The 17,797-nt window shown below is 58.2% G+C and overlaps 1 protein-coding gene across 1 annotated transcript; it reads left to right on the top strand.

The window, feature by feature from the left end:
- Nucleotides 1-16,013, top strand: UNC13D (unc-13 homolog D). The gene is made up of 32 exons (XM_054278897.1): nt 1-57; nt 2,412-2,444; nt 3,092-3,199; nt 4,100-4,159; nt 4,788-4,854; nt 4,933-5,110; nt 5,238-5,282; nt 5,629-5,697; nt 5,876-5,945; nt 6,770-6,874; nt 7,140-7,232; nt 7,829-7,932; nt 8,116-8,233; nt 8,914-9,038; nt 9,286-9,376; nt 9,636-9,692; nt 9,779-9,876; nt 10,096-10,147; nt 10,431-10,561; nt 10,811-10,931; nt 11,477-11,617; nt 11,778-11,876; nt 12,251-12,457; nt 12,629-12,697; nt 12,997-13,076; nt 13,295-13,400; nt 13,475-13,546; nt 13,676-13,759; nt 14,005-14,125; nt 14,690-14,813; nt 15,551-15,756; nt 15,839-16,013. Exons 1-32 carry the CDS (start codon nt 1-3, stop codon nt 15,940-15,942), a joined length of 3,195 nt encoding a protein of 1,064 aa, XP_054134872.1. The 3' UTR covers nt 15,943-16,013.
- The last annotated feature ends 1,784 nt before the right edge of the window (nt 16,014-17,797 follow it).

Raw genomic sequence — 17,797 nt, 5'->3', positions numbered from 1 at the left:
ATGGATCCTGCAGGCCAGAGCCCCCCGGGGACCCTCCCCGGGGAGGAGAGCCCCGAGGTAGGAGCTCAGGGGTGATGGGGAGGTGTTTGGGGTGGATTGGAGCTCAGGGGGTGATGGGGAGGTGTTTGAAGTGGATTGGAGCTCAGGGGTGATGGGGAGGTGTTTGGGGTGAATTGGAGCTCAGGGGGTCACGGGGAGGTGTTTGGGGATGATGGCAGCAGGCAGGTCAGGGTGGCTGTACCCAGGGGCCTTGGGGACAATGCTGGGTGCTGAGGCTGTAAAAGGGGAATGGGGGAAAAGAGGGGGAAAAGGAACAAGGCCTGGGTGTGAGGGTACCTACCCGGGTAAATGGTCACCCCAGGGGGAGTACGGGGTCAGCTGCAGCTCTGAGCCCCCACTGAGGGTCCCTGTGAGCCCCTCTGGGCTCTGTGCTGCCACAGCTGCCCCCACACCCTGCTCCAGGCCATCCCAAAGTGACCAACTCCCTCTGGGCGCCGTGTCTGTGTGTCTGTCCTGGTGAGATGGGAGCCAGAGCTCTGCGGTGCTGCTGGGAGCACGAGGGCACAATGCCCCACTGGGCTCCTGGGGCTGTCTGTCTGTCCTGGGGCTGTCTATCTGTCCTGGGGCTGTCTGTCTGTCCTGGGATGGTCTGTCCCGGCTGTCTGTCCTGGGGCTGTCTGTCTGTCTGTCCTGGGATGGTCTGTCCTGGGGCTGTCTGTCTGTCCTGGGGCTGTCTGTCCTAGGGCTGTCTGTCTGTCTGTCCTAGGGCTGTCTGTCTGTCCTGGGGCTGTCTGTCTGTCTGTCTGTCCTGGGGCTGTCCCCTCCCAGGGGTTGTCCCCCCTCCTGAGCACCCCTGTCCCTGCTGCCTCCCCTCTGCTGCAGCTGCTGGGCTGGGCTCATGCTGGGGGCTGCATCCAGACCTGGGTTTAAGCAACACCCCTGGATTTGAGCTGGACTCTTGGCACGAGGATTAGCAGCAGTGAATACGTCCTGGTGGCTCAGCTCAGCTTTAGCTTAGCCAGTCCCGTGTGCACATGGGAGCACAGGGATCCAGCTGCCACTGTGTCCAGGCAGAATGGAACAGCAGGAGCTGCCCCAAACCAGCAGGGATTCCTCCTCTGCCCTCCTGGGCTACCCCACTGCTGGGTGAGGAACAGATGCTTGAGTCTTGCTGATAATAAATAACAGCAGCAGAGAAATAAAGTGCTTTTTCTGTCCCCTCTGTGCTTGTGAGCTTGCAATGGGGCAGCACTGACTGAGGGGATGCTGAAAGGTTTGGGATGGGGCCGTGCCCCCGTGCCCTGGCACAGGCAGGACAGTGCCAGCAGCAGCAGAAGGTGCATGGAACCAGGCTGGCACCTCCTGAGTGCAACAGGACCCTTTCACAGGGGGCTGCTGAGGCACCAGAGCCCCAGCAGAGGGTACAAGGGGGGATGTGGAGGCAGGTGGGAGAGAAGCAGCTCAAGGGTTAAACTCGCCAGGGCTGGAAGGGTTGAATTCAGTCCAGATGGCCGGGGGATTATGCCAGCCCTAGATTTGCCATAAGCAAATGTTAATGTTCAAGCTCAGGGTTGGTTTGTTTTTTTTTGTTAGGGGTTTCTAAGGTCACTGTGGGGCCTGGGCTGACCCACAGGTAGGATTTGTCCATCCATCCATCCATCCATCCATCCATCCATCCATCCATCCATCCCCTCCATCCCCTCCATCCATCCCCTCCAGCCCTGCACGAGCCCTGCTGGGACCATGCTCTGCAAACCCCCCTCAGCCCAGAAAAGCCCAAACTCATTTTAAAGGCTTCTGTTGCATTTTTTGGTGTCACCCCCTTGTACTCCCAGAGGCTCCAGTGCCAGGACCAGTAACAGATGGCACAGGGACTCCAGTTCCCTTCCTCTGGCACTGTCACCACTCAGATTTAATTCCTGTTTGGACAGTCAGAGCTGTCCTGGGCATCCTTCACGTGGGGGATGAGCAGTGCTCCCTTGCAGCTGTCAGAGATTTGCAGCAGTGCCCCAAATCCTGGTGCCTTTTGGCATCTCCTTGCCCAGCCTGGAGCTCCTCACCATGCTCTGTCCCTCAGCTGCTCTGCCCTCCAGCCTGGTGCTGCTGGGGTGAGTGGCTCTGGGGTGACAGGTGCCTGCTTGGGGGTCACCCCAAGCTGCTGTTGGCACCCTCACAGCCCCCTCCTCAATTAATGGGACTTGGGGGTGAAGCCCCCCGTGCTGCCCTGCTGGTGGGTGATGGGGGACATTGTCCCTCAGCCATGGGGTGTCACAGCATCCTTTGGGACGTGCCAGCCTCATGTGCTGTGGGTGATGCCACCCCACCCTGGCTGCCCTGCCCTGTCCGGCCACGGCTTCCTCCCCAAACCATGCCCTTGATGGGAAACCTCTCTGCTCCTCTTCTCTCCCCAGATGGATCTGTCCCACCGCTTCTCCAAGGAGGAGGTACGAGTTTGGCCCCACCCTGGTGGCCCTTGGTGGCCCTGGAGGGGGTGGCAGTGCTGCAGGGGCTTGGGGACATGGCCCAGCTCCCCAGGGACAGCAGGTGGAGGGCTGGAGGCAGGGGGTGGCAGGGCCTGGCATGGAGCTTGGATGGAAATCCTGCTGCTGCTGGGGATGCATGGAAATCCTGCTGCTCCTGGGGTTTTTATGGAAATCCTGCTGCTTCTGGGGTTTGCATGGAAATCCTGCTGCTCCTGGGGATGTATGGAAATCCTGCTGCTCCTGGGGTTTTTATGGAAATCCTGCTGCTCCTGGGCTTTGCATGGAAATCCTGCTGCTGCTGGGGGATGCATGGAAATCCTGCTGCTCTTGGGCTTTGCATGGAAATCCTGCTGCTGCTGGGGTTTGCATGGAAATCCTGTTGCTCTTGGGATTTTTATGGAAATCCTGCTGCTCCTGGGCTTTGCATGGAAATCCTGCTGCTGGGAGATGCATGGAAATCCTGCTGCTCCTGGGGATGCATGGAAATCCTGCTGCTTCTGGGCTTTGCATGGAAATCCTGCTGCTGCTGGGGTTTGCATGGAAATCCTGCTGCTCCTGGGGCATCCCTGCTGGCTGTCCCCACGGGAGGTGTCACACTGTCCCCACAGCTGGCCCTGCTCTACGAGGAAGTTCTCTACACCATCCGGCACCGCCTGGGCAAGCCCGAGCAGCAGCACGTCGGGGACTCCCAGGAGCTCTACTCCTACGTGCAGAAGGTGCAGCCCCTTCCTGACAGGCTCCCCAAAACCTGTCCCCTGCCATGTCCACCCTCCCAGCTGCAGGGCTGGTAGGGGTCTGTTATGCCCCAAGCTCCCTCTTTAAACACTCACTTTGATTTACTCTGGTGGTTCACAGGAGATCACAGCATTCTCAGGAGGCTGAATAGCAAACTTCTACTTGCAAACTTGAGAATGTTAATGTACAACCCTCAACATGAGAATATTAATGTACAACCCTCCCTTTTCATTTCTAATTCTTACAGAATTTAGGGGTTTTTCTTCCCCATTGTTTCTTTCATCTCTCAATGTCTAATTTTGTTTATCAACAAACCTGAAGTTTACTTGTGAAAGCAAATATCTTTTTCCATTCATCAATCAGTGGAATCCTTCCCACTGTTTCTTTTATCTCCCAGTGCTGGTTTTATCTGCCCGCAGACCCAGGTTGGGCTTTGAATGAGGTTGGGCTTTCCCTGTGCCAGGGGCTTGGGCTGGGCCAGGATGTGGAAGTGCCCCATCCCACCTTGCAGAACTTGCCCTGACCCCCACCACACACAATTTCTCTCTGGTTGTTTGGAGCCAATAATCATGAGGGTCACTCGGAGCTTTTAACAAGCACCATGAGAGATGTAGCAGCAGCATGCAGCTGGAGGGCTGGGAGCATCCTGTGGCTGGGAAATATTAGCCCTGGGGAGAAGTGTTTATCTTAGGCTGGGGATGGTGGGAAGAAGGCTCTCCCTCAAGAGCTTTCAGCTGGTCCCCAGCCTTCCTGCTGGACTCAGCCACTCTCCTCTCCCCTTGGGCTGCTGCTGGCTCCCAGGGAGCAGAGGGAAGCCCCTGGCTGCTCTCCAGCCCCTGTTAACAGGGCAGCATCCATCACCAGCCCCAATATCCACACAGGCTTTTGGCATGGACGCAGAGGAGCACGGAGTCATCATGCAGCAGGTCATGGAGCTGGAGGTACAGTGTCCCCAGGGTGCAGTAGGGGGCTGCTGGGGAGCTGCAGTGCCCCTGAGCCCCTGGGGTGGGGATTTGGGCTGCCCTGGGGTTGTCACTGCTTGGGTGGGAGCTGATGGCAGGGTCCTGCTCCAGCCCCATCCTTCCATGCAGGGTTGATCCTTCCTTTCAGGGTTGGTGACCCCTGTCACAGGGCTTGCAAGGGTTGCAGGATGAAGAGAGAGGCCAGAATGTTGACCTCATGTTCAGAAGGCTTGATTTATTATTTTATGATATATATATATTACATTATGACTATACTAAAAAGAATAGAGAGAAAGTTCTCAGAAGCTAGCTAAGCTAAGAATAGAAAAGGAATCAATAACAAAGATCTGTGTCCCGGCAGAAAGCAAGAGCCAGCTCTGCCCTGAGTGGTCAGTAAATCCAAACATCCACAGGAGACCAATCACGGGTCCACCTGTTGCATTCCACAGCAGCAGATAAACATTGTTTGCATTTTGTTGCTGAAACTTCTCAGCTTCAGCAGGAAAAATCCTAACAAAAGGATTTTAATGAAAAGATGTCTCCTGTCTCATGTCTGTCTGTAATGACAGACCCCTCACATCAATGTCTGTTTATTCATTTTTTCCAGAGCCCCATTTACTGCCTGAAAGCCACTGTGAAGGAAGCCAAGGGAATTTTGGGTAAAGATGTCAGTGGTAAGTGGAGGGGGGTGTCCCGTGGGGAGAGGGGCAGCTGCTGCTGCCGAGGGAATCCCCAGAGCTGTGTCCCTGCAGGGCTCAGTGACCCATACTGCCTGCTGGGCATCGACACCAGGAGCCAGGAGCCAGCCCACCCCGACCACAAGAAGAGGATGAAGGCTGTGGTCAAAGACCTCATCCCTGAGGACCAAATCCATCGCACCCAAGTCATAAACCAGACCCTCAGCCCAGTGTGGAACGAGACCTTCATCCTGTAATCCACCCCCACCCCTTGGCTCTGCTCTCTGGGGGATGCAGGGCATGGCCAGGGCTCTTGGCTGGGGATGGGGGCTCACCATTCCTGTGTTACTGGAATGACAGCATCCCCTGGTGCCTTGCAGGGAGTTCAAAGATGTGGAGACAGCCAGCTTCCACCTGGACATGTGGTGAGTGACAGCATCCCCGTGAGCCCAGGACCCGCCCGAGGGGTGCTGCCTCCTGGGGATTCAATCTGCCACTTCTTTAAAGGCCCTGAAGTGATGGGAACCCCTTTGCCATCACTCTCCGTGGAGCAATGCTCAGTGCAGGATGTGACCTGTGCCAGCAGGGAAAGCCAGGCTGGCGGTGCCCAGGCAGGGCTGCTCCTAAACCCTGTTTTAATTTATGGAGACCCACGTGCTCGCAAATTTGGGCTGGGTTTGGGGGTGGCCTCAACCCTGACACCTCCCTGCTCCTGTGCTTTCCCTCTCCACCGTCACTGCAATTCCCTGCTCTGTTTTTCCATCCTCGCAGGGACTCGGACGTGGTGGAGTCGATGCGGCACAAGCTGGGGGAGCTCACGGACCTGCACGGCCTCAAGAGGTTGGTGCTGGTGTGGCCCCAGGGCTGCTGAGGAAAGAGGGGTGGAAAAGGCTGATCTGCCTGCTGAGTTTTATAAATCGCCCTTGGGAGGAGGGAGAGGGGCAGCAGGTCTGTGTCGCACGGCCGGGGGCATGGCTGCAGGCACCTTCCCACCCCCTCGGCTCTTTGTGCCTTCCAGGATCTTTAAAGATGCTCGCAAAGACAAAGGGCAGGACGATTTCCTGGGGAACGTGGTGGTTCGCCTGAAGGTGAGCCCTGCCTGCCTCCCCTCCTCCGAGGGACTGCCCAGGACTTTCCCCGGTGAAACCTCGCGGGGTCCGGGCAGGATCCACGCAGGACCCACACAGGATCCACACAGGATCCACACAGGATCCACGCAGGATCCACACAGGATCCACACAGGATCCACACAGGATCCACGCAGGATCCACACTGGACCCAGGCAGGATCCACACAGGACCCAGGTAGGATCCACACAGGATCCACACAGGACCCAGGCAGGACCCACACAGGATCCACGCAGGATCCACACAGGATCCACACAGGATCCACACAGGATCCACGCAGGACCCACACAGGATCCACGCAGGATCCACGCAGGACCCACACAGGATCCACACAGGATCCACACAGGATCCACACAGGATCCACGCAGGATCCACGCAGGACCCAGGCAGGATCCACACAGGATCCACACAGGATCCACGCAGGATCCACGCAGGACCCACGCAGGATCCACGCAGGATCCACACAGGATCCACGCAGGATCCACGCAGGATCCACACAGGATCCACGCAGGATCCACGCAGGATCCACGCAGGACCCAGGCAGGATCCCAGCCCTGTGGCAGCGCCCTGTGGCACATCCAGGATCCCTGTCAGAGCCACAGGCTCTCCCTGTGCCGTGGTGTGATTCCAACACCCTCAGTCACTGCACGTCCTGTGTTTTAAATCCAATGCTGAATCTTCCTGCCCCATGAATGCAGTGGGATGAAGATCCCCTGGTCTCTGAATGAGTTCCTTCTCCTGGGAAGGCTGCCCAGGGCTTCCCCCTTGTCCCTCTGTGCCTGCAGGACCTGCACTGCTGGGATGACCAGTGGTACCAGCTGGAGCCACGGACAGAGACCTATCCCGAGCGGGGACACTGTCACCTGCAGTTCCTGCTGACACACAAGAAGGTGGGATGGGATGTGGAAAGGTCCTTCCCATTGCCTTGGGACAGCTGCCTGTCCCCTGGGCTTGTCTGGGGGCCCCAGGTGCCAGCACAGGGTGTGCAGGTGCTGGACCCTGCCCTGAGCTCAGTGCCAGCACCGGGACCCTGCTCCTGGTGCACCCACAGCCCTTGGCTCTCCAGCCCTGCCTTTTGGGCCCTGTGTCCCCGCCGTGGCAGTGTCCCTGTGTGTCCAGGCAGGTGATGGTTCTCTCTGCCTGGTCTCTTTGCAGAGGGCCACCACGAGCAGCCGGACACAGCCGAGCTACACCGTGCACCGCCACCTCCTGCAGCAGCTGGTGTCCCACGAGATCCTGCAGCACCAGGTACCACCAGGGCTGCCACCAGCAGCAGAAGCAGCTGGGCTGGGGAGGCCTTCCTTTGCAGCCCACACCCCAACTCACTGTGTGATGGGAATGAGGGTCAGGAGGATGCCTGGCACCTTTCTGGGGCTCCCACTCCTGCAAATGATGGTGTTCCCAGGGGTCCAAGGAAGAGGGAATAGACAAGGATCTGACTCCATGTTTCAGAAGACTTGATTTATTATTTTATGATATATATTATATTAAAACTGTACTAAAAGAATAGAAGAAAGGATTTCATCAGAAGGCTGGCTAAAAATAGAAAAAGAAGAATGATAACAAAGGCTTTGGTCTTGGACAGCGAGTCTGAGCCAGCTGACTGTGATTGGCCATTAATTAGAAACAACCACATGAGACCAATCACAGATCCACCTGTTGCATTCCACAGCAGCAGATAATCAATGTGTACATTTTGTTCCTGAGGCCTCTCAGCTTCTCAGGAGAAAAAAATCCTAAGGAAAGGATTTTTCATAAAATATGTCTGTGACACCCCCCATGGTGCCTGTCCTGCTCATCCTGTCTTGCTCCAGGACACATTCCTCCCCCTTTCCCTCCTGCAGGCTGGCAGCACCTCCTGGGATGGGGAGCTGAGCAGCCACGCCAGCACCGTGCTGTACCTGCACGCCACACAGAAGGACCTCTCTGACTTCCACCAGGACATGGCGTGAGTACCCCACACCCAGGGCAGCACCTGGGGCCTTGCTGGGACCCTCTCCCCACAGCTGCTCTGTCCCCTGAGCTCAGGTGTTGCTCCCTGGGTGCCCCCTGTGCCCCCAGCTGCGACTGTGGCTGGCTCCTGGGTGTCCCCCAGCCCTGGGAGCTCAGCCCAGCCCTCCCTCCTCCCCAGGCAGTGGCTGGCCTACAGCAAACTCTACCAGAGCCTGGAGTTCAACAGCAGCTGCCTGCTCCACCAGATCACCAGCATCGAGTACCGCTGGGTGCAGGAGCGCCTGAGGCCAGAGCAGGTGAGGGCAGGGATCAGGGAGATCAGGCACCCAGGCCTGAGCCTCTCCTCCCAGGAACCCCTAAAAGTGCCCCAGGACCCAACCCTGAGCCTCCCCTCCCAGGAACCCCTAAAAGTGCCCCTAAAAGTACCCAGTCCTGAGCCTCTCCTGCCAAGAACCCCTAAAGGTACCCCAGACACCCAGCTCTGAGCCTCTCCTGCCAGGAACCCCTAAAGGAACCCAGGCACCCAACCCTGAGCCTCTCCTGCCAGAGCCCCTGGGGCAGGAGGCTGTGGGGTACAGGGGTGCCAGGCTGTCTGCAGGGCATTTCCCAGTGGTTTGTTCCCCCTCTCTGTGGAGAGCCCCTTACCCTTTGCACTGACATCCCCCTCCCCCATCCCTGCCATCAGGTCAATCACAACAAAACTTAAATATGACCCAATTTCTGCTGCTCCCAGCCTGTTTTCCCAGAGCATCCCTGCACCCTGCTGAGACACCGCATTTTCCATGCATAGCAATGAGGTTTAAGCACAAAGCTTAGTTCAGCTTCTCCAGGGAGAAGCTACCAGAGACATCAGGGATTTTTTTTCCCATCCCTGGAGGAGGCTGGGAAGGAATGGGAGCAGCAGCTCCCTCCTCTGTGCTCCTGCCAGCACCTGCCTGTGACTGAGGAGGACCGTGCATGTTTCCTTTCTTTCCAGAAGGCAGAGCTGGCCGAGTCCTTCCAGTCCCTGCTGACCTACGGGGTCTCCCTCATCCGTAGGTTCCGCATCATTTTCCCCCTCTCTGTCCCGAGGTCCACGGAGAGGCTCCAGTCCCTGCTGCGGTGAGTGGGTCACTGCTGCCAGCTGCACGTGGGGTCCTGTGGCTCAGGACAAACCCCTGAGCTTGGCAAAACTCAGTGTGAGCCCTGTCTAGGCTGCTGTGACGCTTGTCCTGTGCCTTCTCTCGTCCTGGGCTCCCCGTGGGGACGTTGCTGGGAGGGGAAGGCTCTTTGGGCAGGGTCTGTGAGGGGAGAGGTGCTTGTTTCTGATGGCAGGGGCTGGGCTTCACTCCAGGCTCTCACTTTGCAGGGTCCTTGTCCAGATGTGCAAAACCAAAGCTTTCCATGAGCTGTGCACACCCAGCCCTGACCTCCCCCAGATGGTCTCCACAGCTCTGAAGGTACTGGGGTCTCACCCACCCCAACCCCTGCAGGGTGGGACCCTGTGGGTCTCCCTTTCCTTCCACCCCCTGCCCAATGCCCACACCTCAGCAAATCCACATGGATCACCATGGCATGGGAAATACCTGCCCCTGCAACCTGGTGGCTCCAGCCACAGGTTCTCTCCTCACCCAGGGGACAGGGAGAGTGAAGGGGGTGACAGAGTTGGCTTTGCTCCTCCTGCTTCCCTGCCATCCCACCAGGACTCCTCTCTTGCAGTCAGGCACCACGGAGTGGTTCCACATGCAGAAGCAGCACCTCAAGCCCATGGTGAAGGTCAGTTCCCATCTCTGTCCCTCCAACATAATAAAGTCACCTCAGAATGTCTGAGCATCCAAAACAAGCTGTTCTTCCCTTTGCAGAGCATAGAGGAGAATAGCAAAGCCTTGTCCATGCTCCTCCTGGAGGTGATAGAAGATCTCAAGCAGTGCCAAAAGATCTGGAATAAATTGTTCAGCACGTAGGTTTCAGTGCTTGATCTCACCCCCTCCCACCTTCCCTGGGATCAAGAGTGCCAGGGCCCTTTGGTGCCTCATTCCTTGGCCCTTGGGCTCCACAGGTGGGGTCTTTGGTCCCACCTCTGCCCCTTAGGGCTGTGCTGGCCTCACCCAGGACATGGCCTGGCAGGGTTTGCTGGCCTGGGGCTGGCAGGCTCCTGAATCCACTTTCTCTCTTGCAGCAACCTGAAGTTGAATATCTTCTCCATTGCCTACCTGGAGCTGGAGAGCCTGGTGAGCAAGCCTGGACTGTTCTGCCCTCAGGAGACTAAAGTCTAAAGCCAGGCTGAGGTTTTTGGCCACCTTTCAGGTGGCAACTCCTTGTTGCAAGCTTGGAAGGGGAGCAAGAGAAACTCCCCCTGTGTGCCCATAGAGTGACTATGGGGAGTGTTTGACCCGACAAATCTCCTGAAATGCCACCCAAAGGGAAGAGGAGTGCCCTGAGCTGACCCTCACTCCTGAAGGAGCCTTCCTGGCTGGGCCTCACTGTGTCCTCCCTGGCCTTGCTCCCCTCCAGGTGGCAGAGCATGTCCAGGAGCAGCTGCACAAGGTGGACAGCAGCATGTCCAAACCCACGGCCGAGAGCCTCTTTGATCTCTACAGGAAACTGCAGGAGCTCTATCAGATGAAGGACTCCCTCCCAAGCAGGTATCCAACCTCAGAGGGGAAAGGTGCCAGAGGGAGGCATCCAGCAGTCAGCTGAGAGGATCTCCAGATCCTTCATCACTAACTGCACAGCAGGCAGAGCAGGCTGTTGGTGCCTGGTGTCAATGGGAGCATCAGCAGAGGGTTTGGGGCTGATCCCTGGCTGGGGTTGGTGTGAGAGCAGGAGGGGTGACAGTCCTGTGCCACTGCTGTGTGGTTGGAGAACCTCCACAGGGATGCCTTCCTCCACAGGGATGGACCTCTGGCTCTGAGCAACTTCCACCAGTGGTTTGAGGAAGCGTTGCCCCTGTGGCTGCAGAAGGCCTACACCACCACGCTGGAGAGGGCCCAGAGAGCCATCCAGATGGACCAGGTAATGTGGGGAGGAGAAATCTCCCTCCTCCCTTTGGGGACACTGCAGCTGCCCTCCATGCCCTGCTGCTGGGCCTGGCTCACAGCACTGGCACCGCCACAGGTGCCTCTGGCAGCCCAGGAGCAGCCTGCTTCCTCTGCCAAATAACAAAGTACGTGGTCCCCTGGGCCAGCTGATCCCACCCAGCCTGGCCCCACACCATGTCCCTGTGTCCCTTCCCTCACTGCTCCCTGGCAGCCCTTGTGATCTTGCTGTGAGAATCCCCTTTGCTTCCAGCCTCTCTGGAGAGGGGAGGGAAGGCAGCCATGGCTGCTCTTAGTGGGGTCCAGCAGCACTGGGAGGGTGTATGGAGGGAAGCAGGGTGCTGTCTGTGCTGCTCCATCCATCCTCATCTCCTCCACTCTCCAAAGTGGTTGGTTGTGTGATGATATATTGGGGTATAAGGAGCTGATGATGAACCAGAGAGCCTTAAAGTGAAGGAGCAGCTCTGCTCTCTGGGATGGCATCTCCCTTTTCAAGCTGTGTGTGCCTTCTCTGCCCCTCAGCTGAAGCCTTACGGGTACCACAAGCACAGCACATCCACTGTTGACCTGTCCACCTGCTACGCCCAGATCGTGACAACCTGGCAGCAGCTCAACTGGCCAGACCCTGAGAAAGCCTTCATGATCATGGTCAACCTCCTGGAGGTTTGTGCAGCTGGGCACCAGCACCTGGAGTTTCCTCCTCCTGCTCTTGGGGATGTGTCTCCTTGAAGGAGCCAGTACCCCCGGTGATGGGACTCCCTGAGCCCACAGTGATCCTCCTGTTGCCTATTTCACTCCTGCTGGTTTCCTCTCTGCCCTGCAGGACATGTGCAAGATCTCCCTGATGTACTGCAAGCTCATCAAGGAGAGGGCTGAGGCTCTGTCCCTGAGTGAGCAGAACGAGGGCGAGGCGGCCAACAAGGTTGGTATTGAACCTATCCTGGTTGCTCCAGGAAGGGCAGGATTTGGCCCTGGTGTCTGGACAAAGAGGGAGCTGAGCTGCTGAGAACCCAGCTGACATCCCCAGTTTGGGTTCCACAGTTGGCCACCAAAAGCCATAATCCTGGAAAACCAGGAAGGAAATTATGTGAGCAGGGGGAGCAGGATGGGGATGGGGACACAGGTGAGGATGAAAATGAGAATGGAGATGGTGATGGAGATGAGACTAGGGATGAGGATGGAGATGGGAACGGGGATGTGGGATGGGAATGGGAAAAATGATGGACATTGCCTCGGGGATGGGGATGTGGGATGCTCCAGGGGGTGTGGACCCTGAAGCAGACCCACCTCCCCCAGCTCTGCATCGTGGTGAACAACATCGAGCAGCTGCGGCTGCAGATGCTGAAGCTGCCATCCCAGCTGGCCTGGGCCCAGCTGGAGCAGCGCACCAGGGGCATCATCGAGCCCCAGCAGATCCAGAACGCTCTGCACAACCAGCTCGACAGCACCGTGGCCTGCCTGGACCACGAGGTCCGGGACGTGGTGCAAGCCCTGGCTACCAAGGTGACCACCTGCCTCTGATGCCCCCTTGGCCCTCACCTGGCCCAGAGCAGTTTCACCCAAGGTGTCCTGAAGCCCATAATGCTCCTGGGATGGAGATAAGGTGGAGCTAGGCATGGGGAGGCTGCTGCAGAGAACAAAGTCCAAGTCTCTTCCTGCGTTTCTCCTTGGCAGCTGGAAAAGGGCATTGCCAGACACATCCAGGAGCTTTCATCTTCCAGTGACACCCAGAAGCCTGAGGATGTAAGTATCTGGTCCAGCCCCTCCTGGACCACCATTTTGGGCAGCCATGGATAGCCTTTGCTTGCTTGGTGGGTGCCTCTGTCTCTGTCCATCCCTGCTCCCTGTGCCTGGGGCACAGGACACACCAGTGATGGGGCCCAGAGCTCCACAGCCTTTGCTTGGTGCCCATGTCAGCGGCAGGACCACACCAGGCACAGCCTGCCTGTGTGGGAAGGAGCCTCTCTGGGATCCTCCCTGGCCTGCTGTGCCCTGCTGGATACCCTTCCTTCCCTCCCCAATGCCCTCTCCTCTCTCTGCAGTCCATCATCCCACTCATGAAGTTCCTGGAGTCGGAGCTGCAGTACCTCAATGAGCATCTGGTCCAGGAGAACTTCAAAAGGTGACCAGGGCACTTGGGATGCGCTGTGGCAGAGGCCACCAGAGTCACCATCCCTTGGGCAGGAGCATCTCCTCAGCTCCATGGGGCTTGGGGCCATCCCACTTCAGGGCTGGCAGGATGAGGCCCTTCCTTCTGGGGCTTGGCAGAGCCCTTCAGCTGAAGGCCATCCCTGCAGCCCAGCCCCTGGATCCTGCTCACAGCCTCCCTCTCCCCTGCAGCCTCCTCACTCTCCTGTGGCACCACACCCTGTCCGTGCTCTCAGCAGCTCGGGGGCCGCAGGTGCCCTCGGTCCAGCACTGCCAGAGGCTGTTCTGTGCCCTGAAGGTACCAAGGGGAGGCGGGGGGTCCCTGCCAAGGACAGGGGTTTGGTTGGTGGCTGACAGCATCCTTGTCCCCAGAGCCTGGAGCGGTGCTTCCACGCCGAGGGCTGCGGGCTGCCACTGGAGACCCTCCACAGTGCAGCCTTCAGGGTATGGAGATGGGGATGGGGGGGGGGGGGTCCCTGTGGGTTCCTGTGGGAGGAAGGGATACCAGGGAGGACATCCCCAGGCTGTGGACCTGTCCATGTGCTTGACCATCCCCTCTGCCCCTCCCCACAGACGCTGGAGGCTCACCTGGCTCTGTGCTCCACCAGCAGCCGCAAACTCATCCAGAAATACTTCAGCAACAGGATCCAGCAGCAGGTAGGACTCCAGATGCTGCTCCCAGCCCCTTCCCACGTCCTACCCTTGCTCACAGGCCCTGCCTGTGGAAATGCGGAATTTCCCCACCACCCTCCCAGTCCTGGGGCTGTTTTGCCACAGCGTTGAGCAGGAGAGGGCTCAATGCATCCCAGAGGATTCCCCAAAATTCCTCTGCCCGACCCTGTGCATCCCCTCCATGACGGGGATGAAGGACAGCATCCTTATCCTTGTGCCCAACTGCCCAGCTGGACACGAGCTCAGAGAAGTACGGGGCCGTGACCATCAAAGCTCTGTACCGGCCTTCGGAGCAGAAACTCCACGTGGAAGTGCTCAACGCCACCAACCTCATCCCGCTGGACTCCAACGGTGGGTGTGGGTGGGCAGGGCAGCCCCAGGGTCCCCTGTCCTTGGTCCCTGGTACGCTCCAGTCAGGAGAGATGCTGGCAATGCTTGGACTCTGTCTTGATTTGCTTTTTTATGCAAGGAGGTGGATTTGGGGGAAAAGGGGGGTTATAGCGCTGGTTCTGGTTGGTTCAGTGGGATGTGGCAGGCAGGACTATGCAGGACACAGTGCCCACGTCTCACTGCTTGTGGCACAAGCCCGCAGCCAGGGCAGGCAGCTTTTCTTCCTCATGCAAAGCAGTCGCAGATAAAAAAATACTCCGGGGCGAGCAGCGACCTTCTCCGGGTCCGGCTGTCGTTCGGGGAGCTCTCCAGGAGATGTCACTGCTCCTGCAGCCAGCCCGGCCGGTCGCTGTGCGGGCGGGCTCGGGGATGCTCCCGCACCCTCCAGGACCCCGGGCTGGGCTGGGGATCGGGTTGAGTCTGCCCTGAGCCCCCCGCGCCCCCCCAGTGTGTCCAAGACCCCCGGCTGGGTTCATGCCGGGGCAGAGGGGCCAGGGGAGGGGGCTGATGTCTGCACCCCACCAGGCTCCAGCGACCCCTTCGTGCAGCTCACCCTGGAGCCCCGGCACGAGTTCCCCGAGGTGGTGGCTCGGACCACCCAGTGCAAGAGGAACGAGCTGCACCCGCTCTTCGACGAGGCCTTCGACTTGTATGTAGGGGCTGACACCCACCGGGCCCCCATCCCCACAGCCCCTCAGGAGAAGTAGCCCCCCTCAGGCCCCCCTCAGGCTCTCCTCAGGGAGCCTCTGCCATGGGGCTGCTGCTCCAGGAGCTGCCATGTGCAGGGGGGTCCCCACACACCGGGGAGGATGCGGGGCTGTGCTGGGGCCCTGAGGGGTTTGGGTCACTATGGGGCTGTGCTGGGGCTCAGAGGGGTTTGGGTCAGTGCGGGGCTGTGCTGGGGCCCTGAGGGGTTTGGGTCACTATGGGGCTGTGCTGGGGCTCAGAGGGGTTTGGGTCAGTGTGGGGCTGTGCCGGGGCTCTAAAGGGTTTGGGTCAGTGCGGGGCTGTGCTGGGGCCCTGGGCTCAGAGGGGTTTGGGTCAGTGCAGGGCTGTGCTGGGGCCCTGGGCTCAGAGGGGTTTGGGTCACTATGGGGCTGTGCTGGGGCTCTGAGGGGTTTGGGTCGCTGTGGGGCTGTGCTGGGGCTCAGAGGAGTTTGGGTCAGTGTGGGGCTGTGCTGGGGCTCTGAGGGGTTTGGGTCGCTGTGGGGCTGTGCTGGTGCCCTGGACCCTGAGGGGTTTGCGTCAATGCGGGATGTGCTGGGGCCCTGGGCTCAGAGGGGTTTGGGTCACTGTGGGGCTGTGGCTGCCCGTGGAGCACAGAAGGGCCTGAGGGAATGGGATGGGATGTGCTGTGATGATCCTCTGCCTCCCACGGCCCTGCAGCTTGATCCCCCCTGAGAAGTGCCGGCAGGAAGGGGCCTGTCTGCTGCTGACCGTGTTTGACTACGACGTGCTGGGCTCCAACGACCTGGAGGGCGAAGCCTTCTTCCCCCTGTGCCGCCTGCCCGGCCTCGACAGCGAGGAGGACGAGGCTGACACGGGACGGGTGCCCCAGACCCGGCTGCCCCTCACGCACCCCAAGCCCTCGGGTATGTGGTGCCACAGCCCCTGCAGAGCGGGGAGGGGGCTGTGGGGAGCGTCTCCCACCATCACTGCCCTCTCCTCTGGCAGATGAGATCCTGCAGCTGCTGGAGTCCAGGAAAAGGGACAAAGAAGCTCAGGCCTTCGTCAAGCTCCGCAAGCAACGAGCCAAGCAGTCCAAGGAGACAGAGTGAAGGAGGGGCAGGAAGATGGCCCTGAAAGGGGAACTTTGGTGGTGTTGGAGCCAGAAGCATCTGCAGGGAGTGTGGGGACAGAGGGGTCCCTGTGCCTGCCCAGCAGCTCCCAGCACCCAGCTCAGCCCCACCTTCGGGCAGCAGCGCTCCATGAGCCAGGGAGGGTGGGCAGGTGCACTGGAGGGGATTTCTTTGCCTGCCTGCCTGGACTAGTAACACTACACGAGGGATGTGGAAGTGTGGCTGTCCCTGTCTGTCCCTCTGGAGTTTGTCACTGCCAGTGCTGCATCTCCTGGCCGTGTCCCCAGCCCTCCTGTCTGCAACACGACTGATTCAGGCTGGGGACAGCCATGGCCAAACCTGCCTTCAGTTTTGGTTTTTCTTTAAATTTTTTAATTTCTTTTTCCCCTCATTCTCCTGTGGATAAGCCTCTTATTTTAAATGAAAAGCCACAAAGCTGGTGCGTGGGCTGTGTGCTTTGGGGCAGCAGCACAGTGGGGTGGGACAAGGCATTTGAGGTCTGGTGGGAGCTGCTGAATTTCTCCTTTTTAAAAATGTGTATGGCTCTTGTGTCTCTTTTTTTTTTTTTTTTTTTTTTTAAATTTTACCACCAATTTCACTGACCTCCTGGCAGCCTGGGATCTTGCTGGCAATAAAGAGCATCTCAGGCCTGGCAGCCAAACCAGGAGGCATTTTGGGCAGCTGACAGCCCAGGCATGGGGTGCAGGTCCCTGGCATCACTCCCAGCCTGTGCCAGAAACCTGGGTCCCTCTGCAAGTGGTGGGAAACTCTGCAGGGTGCATCCATGTGGGGTGACCCAGTATGACAGTAAAAATGCCAGACAAGGCAGGTGGTTTTAACAATTTGCTGGGTTTTTTGGAGCTTGTTTTCCCTGCAATTATTACTAATTCTACACCTGGAGCTCACTCTGCATGGAGGTGGCCGTGTTTGAGCTGCAGCAGGTCCCTGGGAGCTGCCAGGCACAGGGAATTAAAAGCAGCCCCCTCCCCTCCCGGGTGCCTGAGCACCAGCTGCTCCCTGGTGGGCAGAGCAGCCTCTGGGTCAGCTCAGGTCAAATCCTGGATGTGGGGGTGGGAAAAGGAAAAAGCTCCTTTGGTAGCTGTGTGACAGAGCCCACAGCAGGAGGGATTAAGGCACTGCGGGCTCCCAAGGAAGCCATTTGCTGGCTTAGGTTTTAGTGCAGAGAAATAAAATTCCAGAGCTGGGTCTGGGATTGTGGGGATGCTGTCTGGGGTGTCATTCAGCTGGGTCCAGCACCCTGTGGCTCATCTGGGGCTGGCACCTGCTGGCAGCCACCTCGTGCTTTATTATGAGGTTTACTCCACGAGGCTGGAGGTTTGAACTAATTTTTGGATATTACTTAAAAAATCACTGTGTCCCACCTTGCCCTGGGCTGCCAGCAGCCAGGTGTGTCGCAGGGAGCAGGTGGCACAGGCTGACCTCTCTTCTGAGGCTGTTTGCACAACAAGCTATTAACTATTATTCAAGGTGTTTTAGCTGAATTTTTGCTCAGCTACAGGCAGTGGTGTGGGTCTTCTCCCACCCCAAAAGAAATCCCATCTTTTAGAGAAAGACTAATAAACCTTAATCAGTCAGAGCACAACTAACCCCATGGAGCAGGAAAACAGCCCAAACATTAAAAAATAAAGCTTGAAGCACACAAAACCAGCTCCTAGCAAATGCAAGCATGACAAAGAGGAAGAAGTCTCCATCATCATCCTCCTGATCCTGGTGAAGAACCTCACACAGGCAGACGGCCAGAACACAAGAGGGAAGGGGCTGGCACTTAGATCTACTGATTTTATTGTGCTACCAATAATCTGCAATACAAATG

Source organism: Melozone crissalis, unplaced genomic scaffold, assembly GCF_028551555.1.
Source record: "Melozone crissalis strain CALT ecotype California unplaced genomic scaffold, PUWL_Pcris_2 ptg000026l_1, whole genome shotgun sequence".
NCBI classification, from domain to species: Eukaryota; Metazoa; Chordata; class Aves; order Passeriformes; family Passerellidae; genus Melozone; species Melozone crissalis.
The sequence above is the reverse complement of the archived record's forward strand: the minus strand, read 5'-3'. Positions and strand labels throughout refer to the sequence as shown.

What these genes read in the sequence shown, in the direction of transcription:
- UNC13D (XM_054278897.1), top strand. Translation starts at nt 1, where the DNA reads ATGGATCCTGCAGGCCAGAGCCCCCCGGGGACCCTCCCCGGGGAGGAG. An exon ending in TGGAACGAGACCTTCATCCT is followed by an intron (nt 5,111 to 5,237) that starts GTAATCCACCCC and finishes GGTGCCTTGCAG; the next exon opens with GGAGTTCAAAGATGTGGAGA. An exon ending in ACGAGATCCTGCAGCACCAG is followed by an intron (nt 7,233 to 7,828) that starts GTACCACCAGGG and finishes TCCCTCCTGCAG; the next exon opens with GCTGGCAGCACCTCCTGGGA.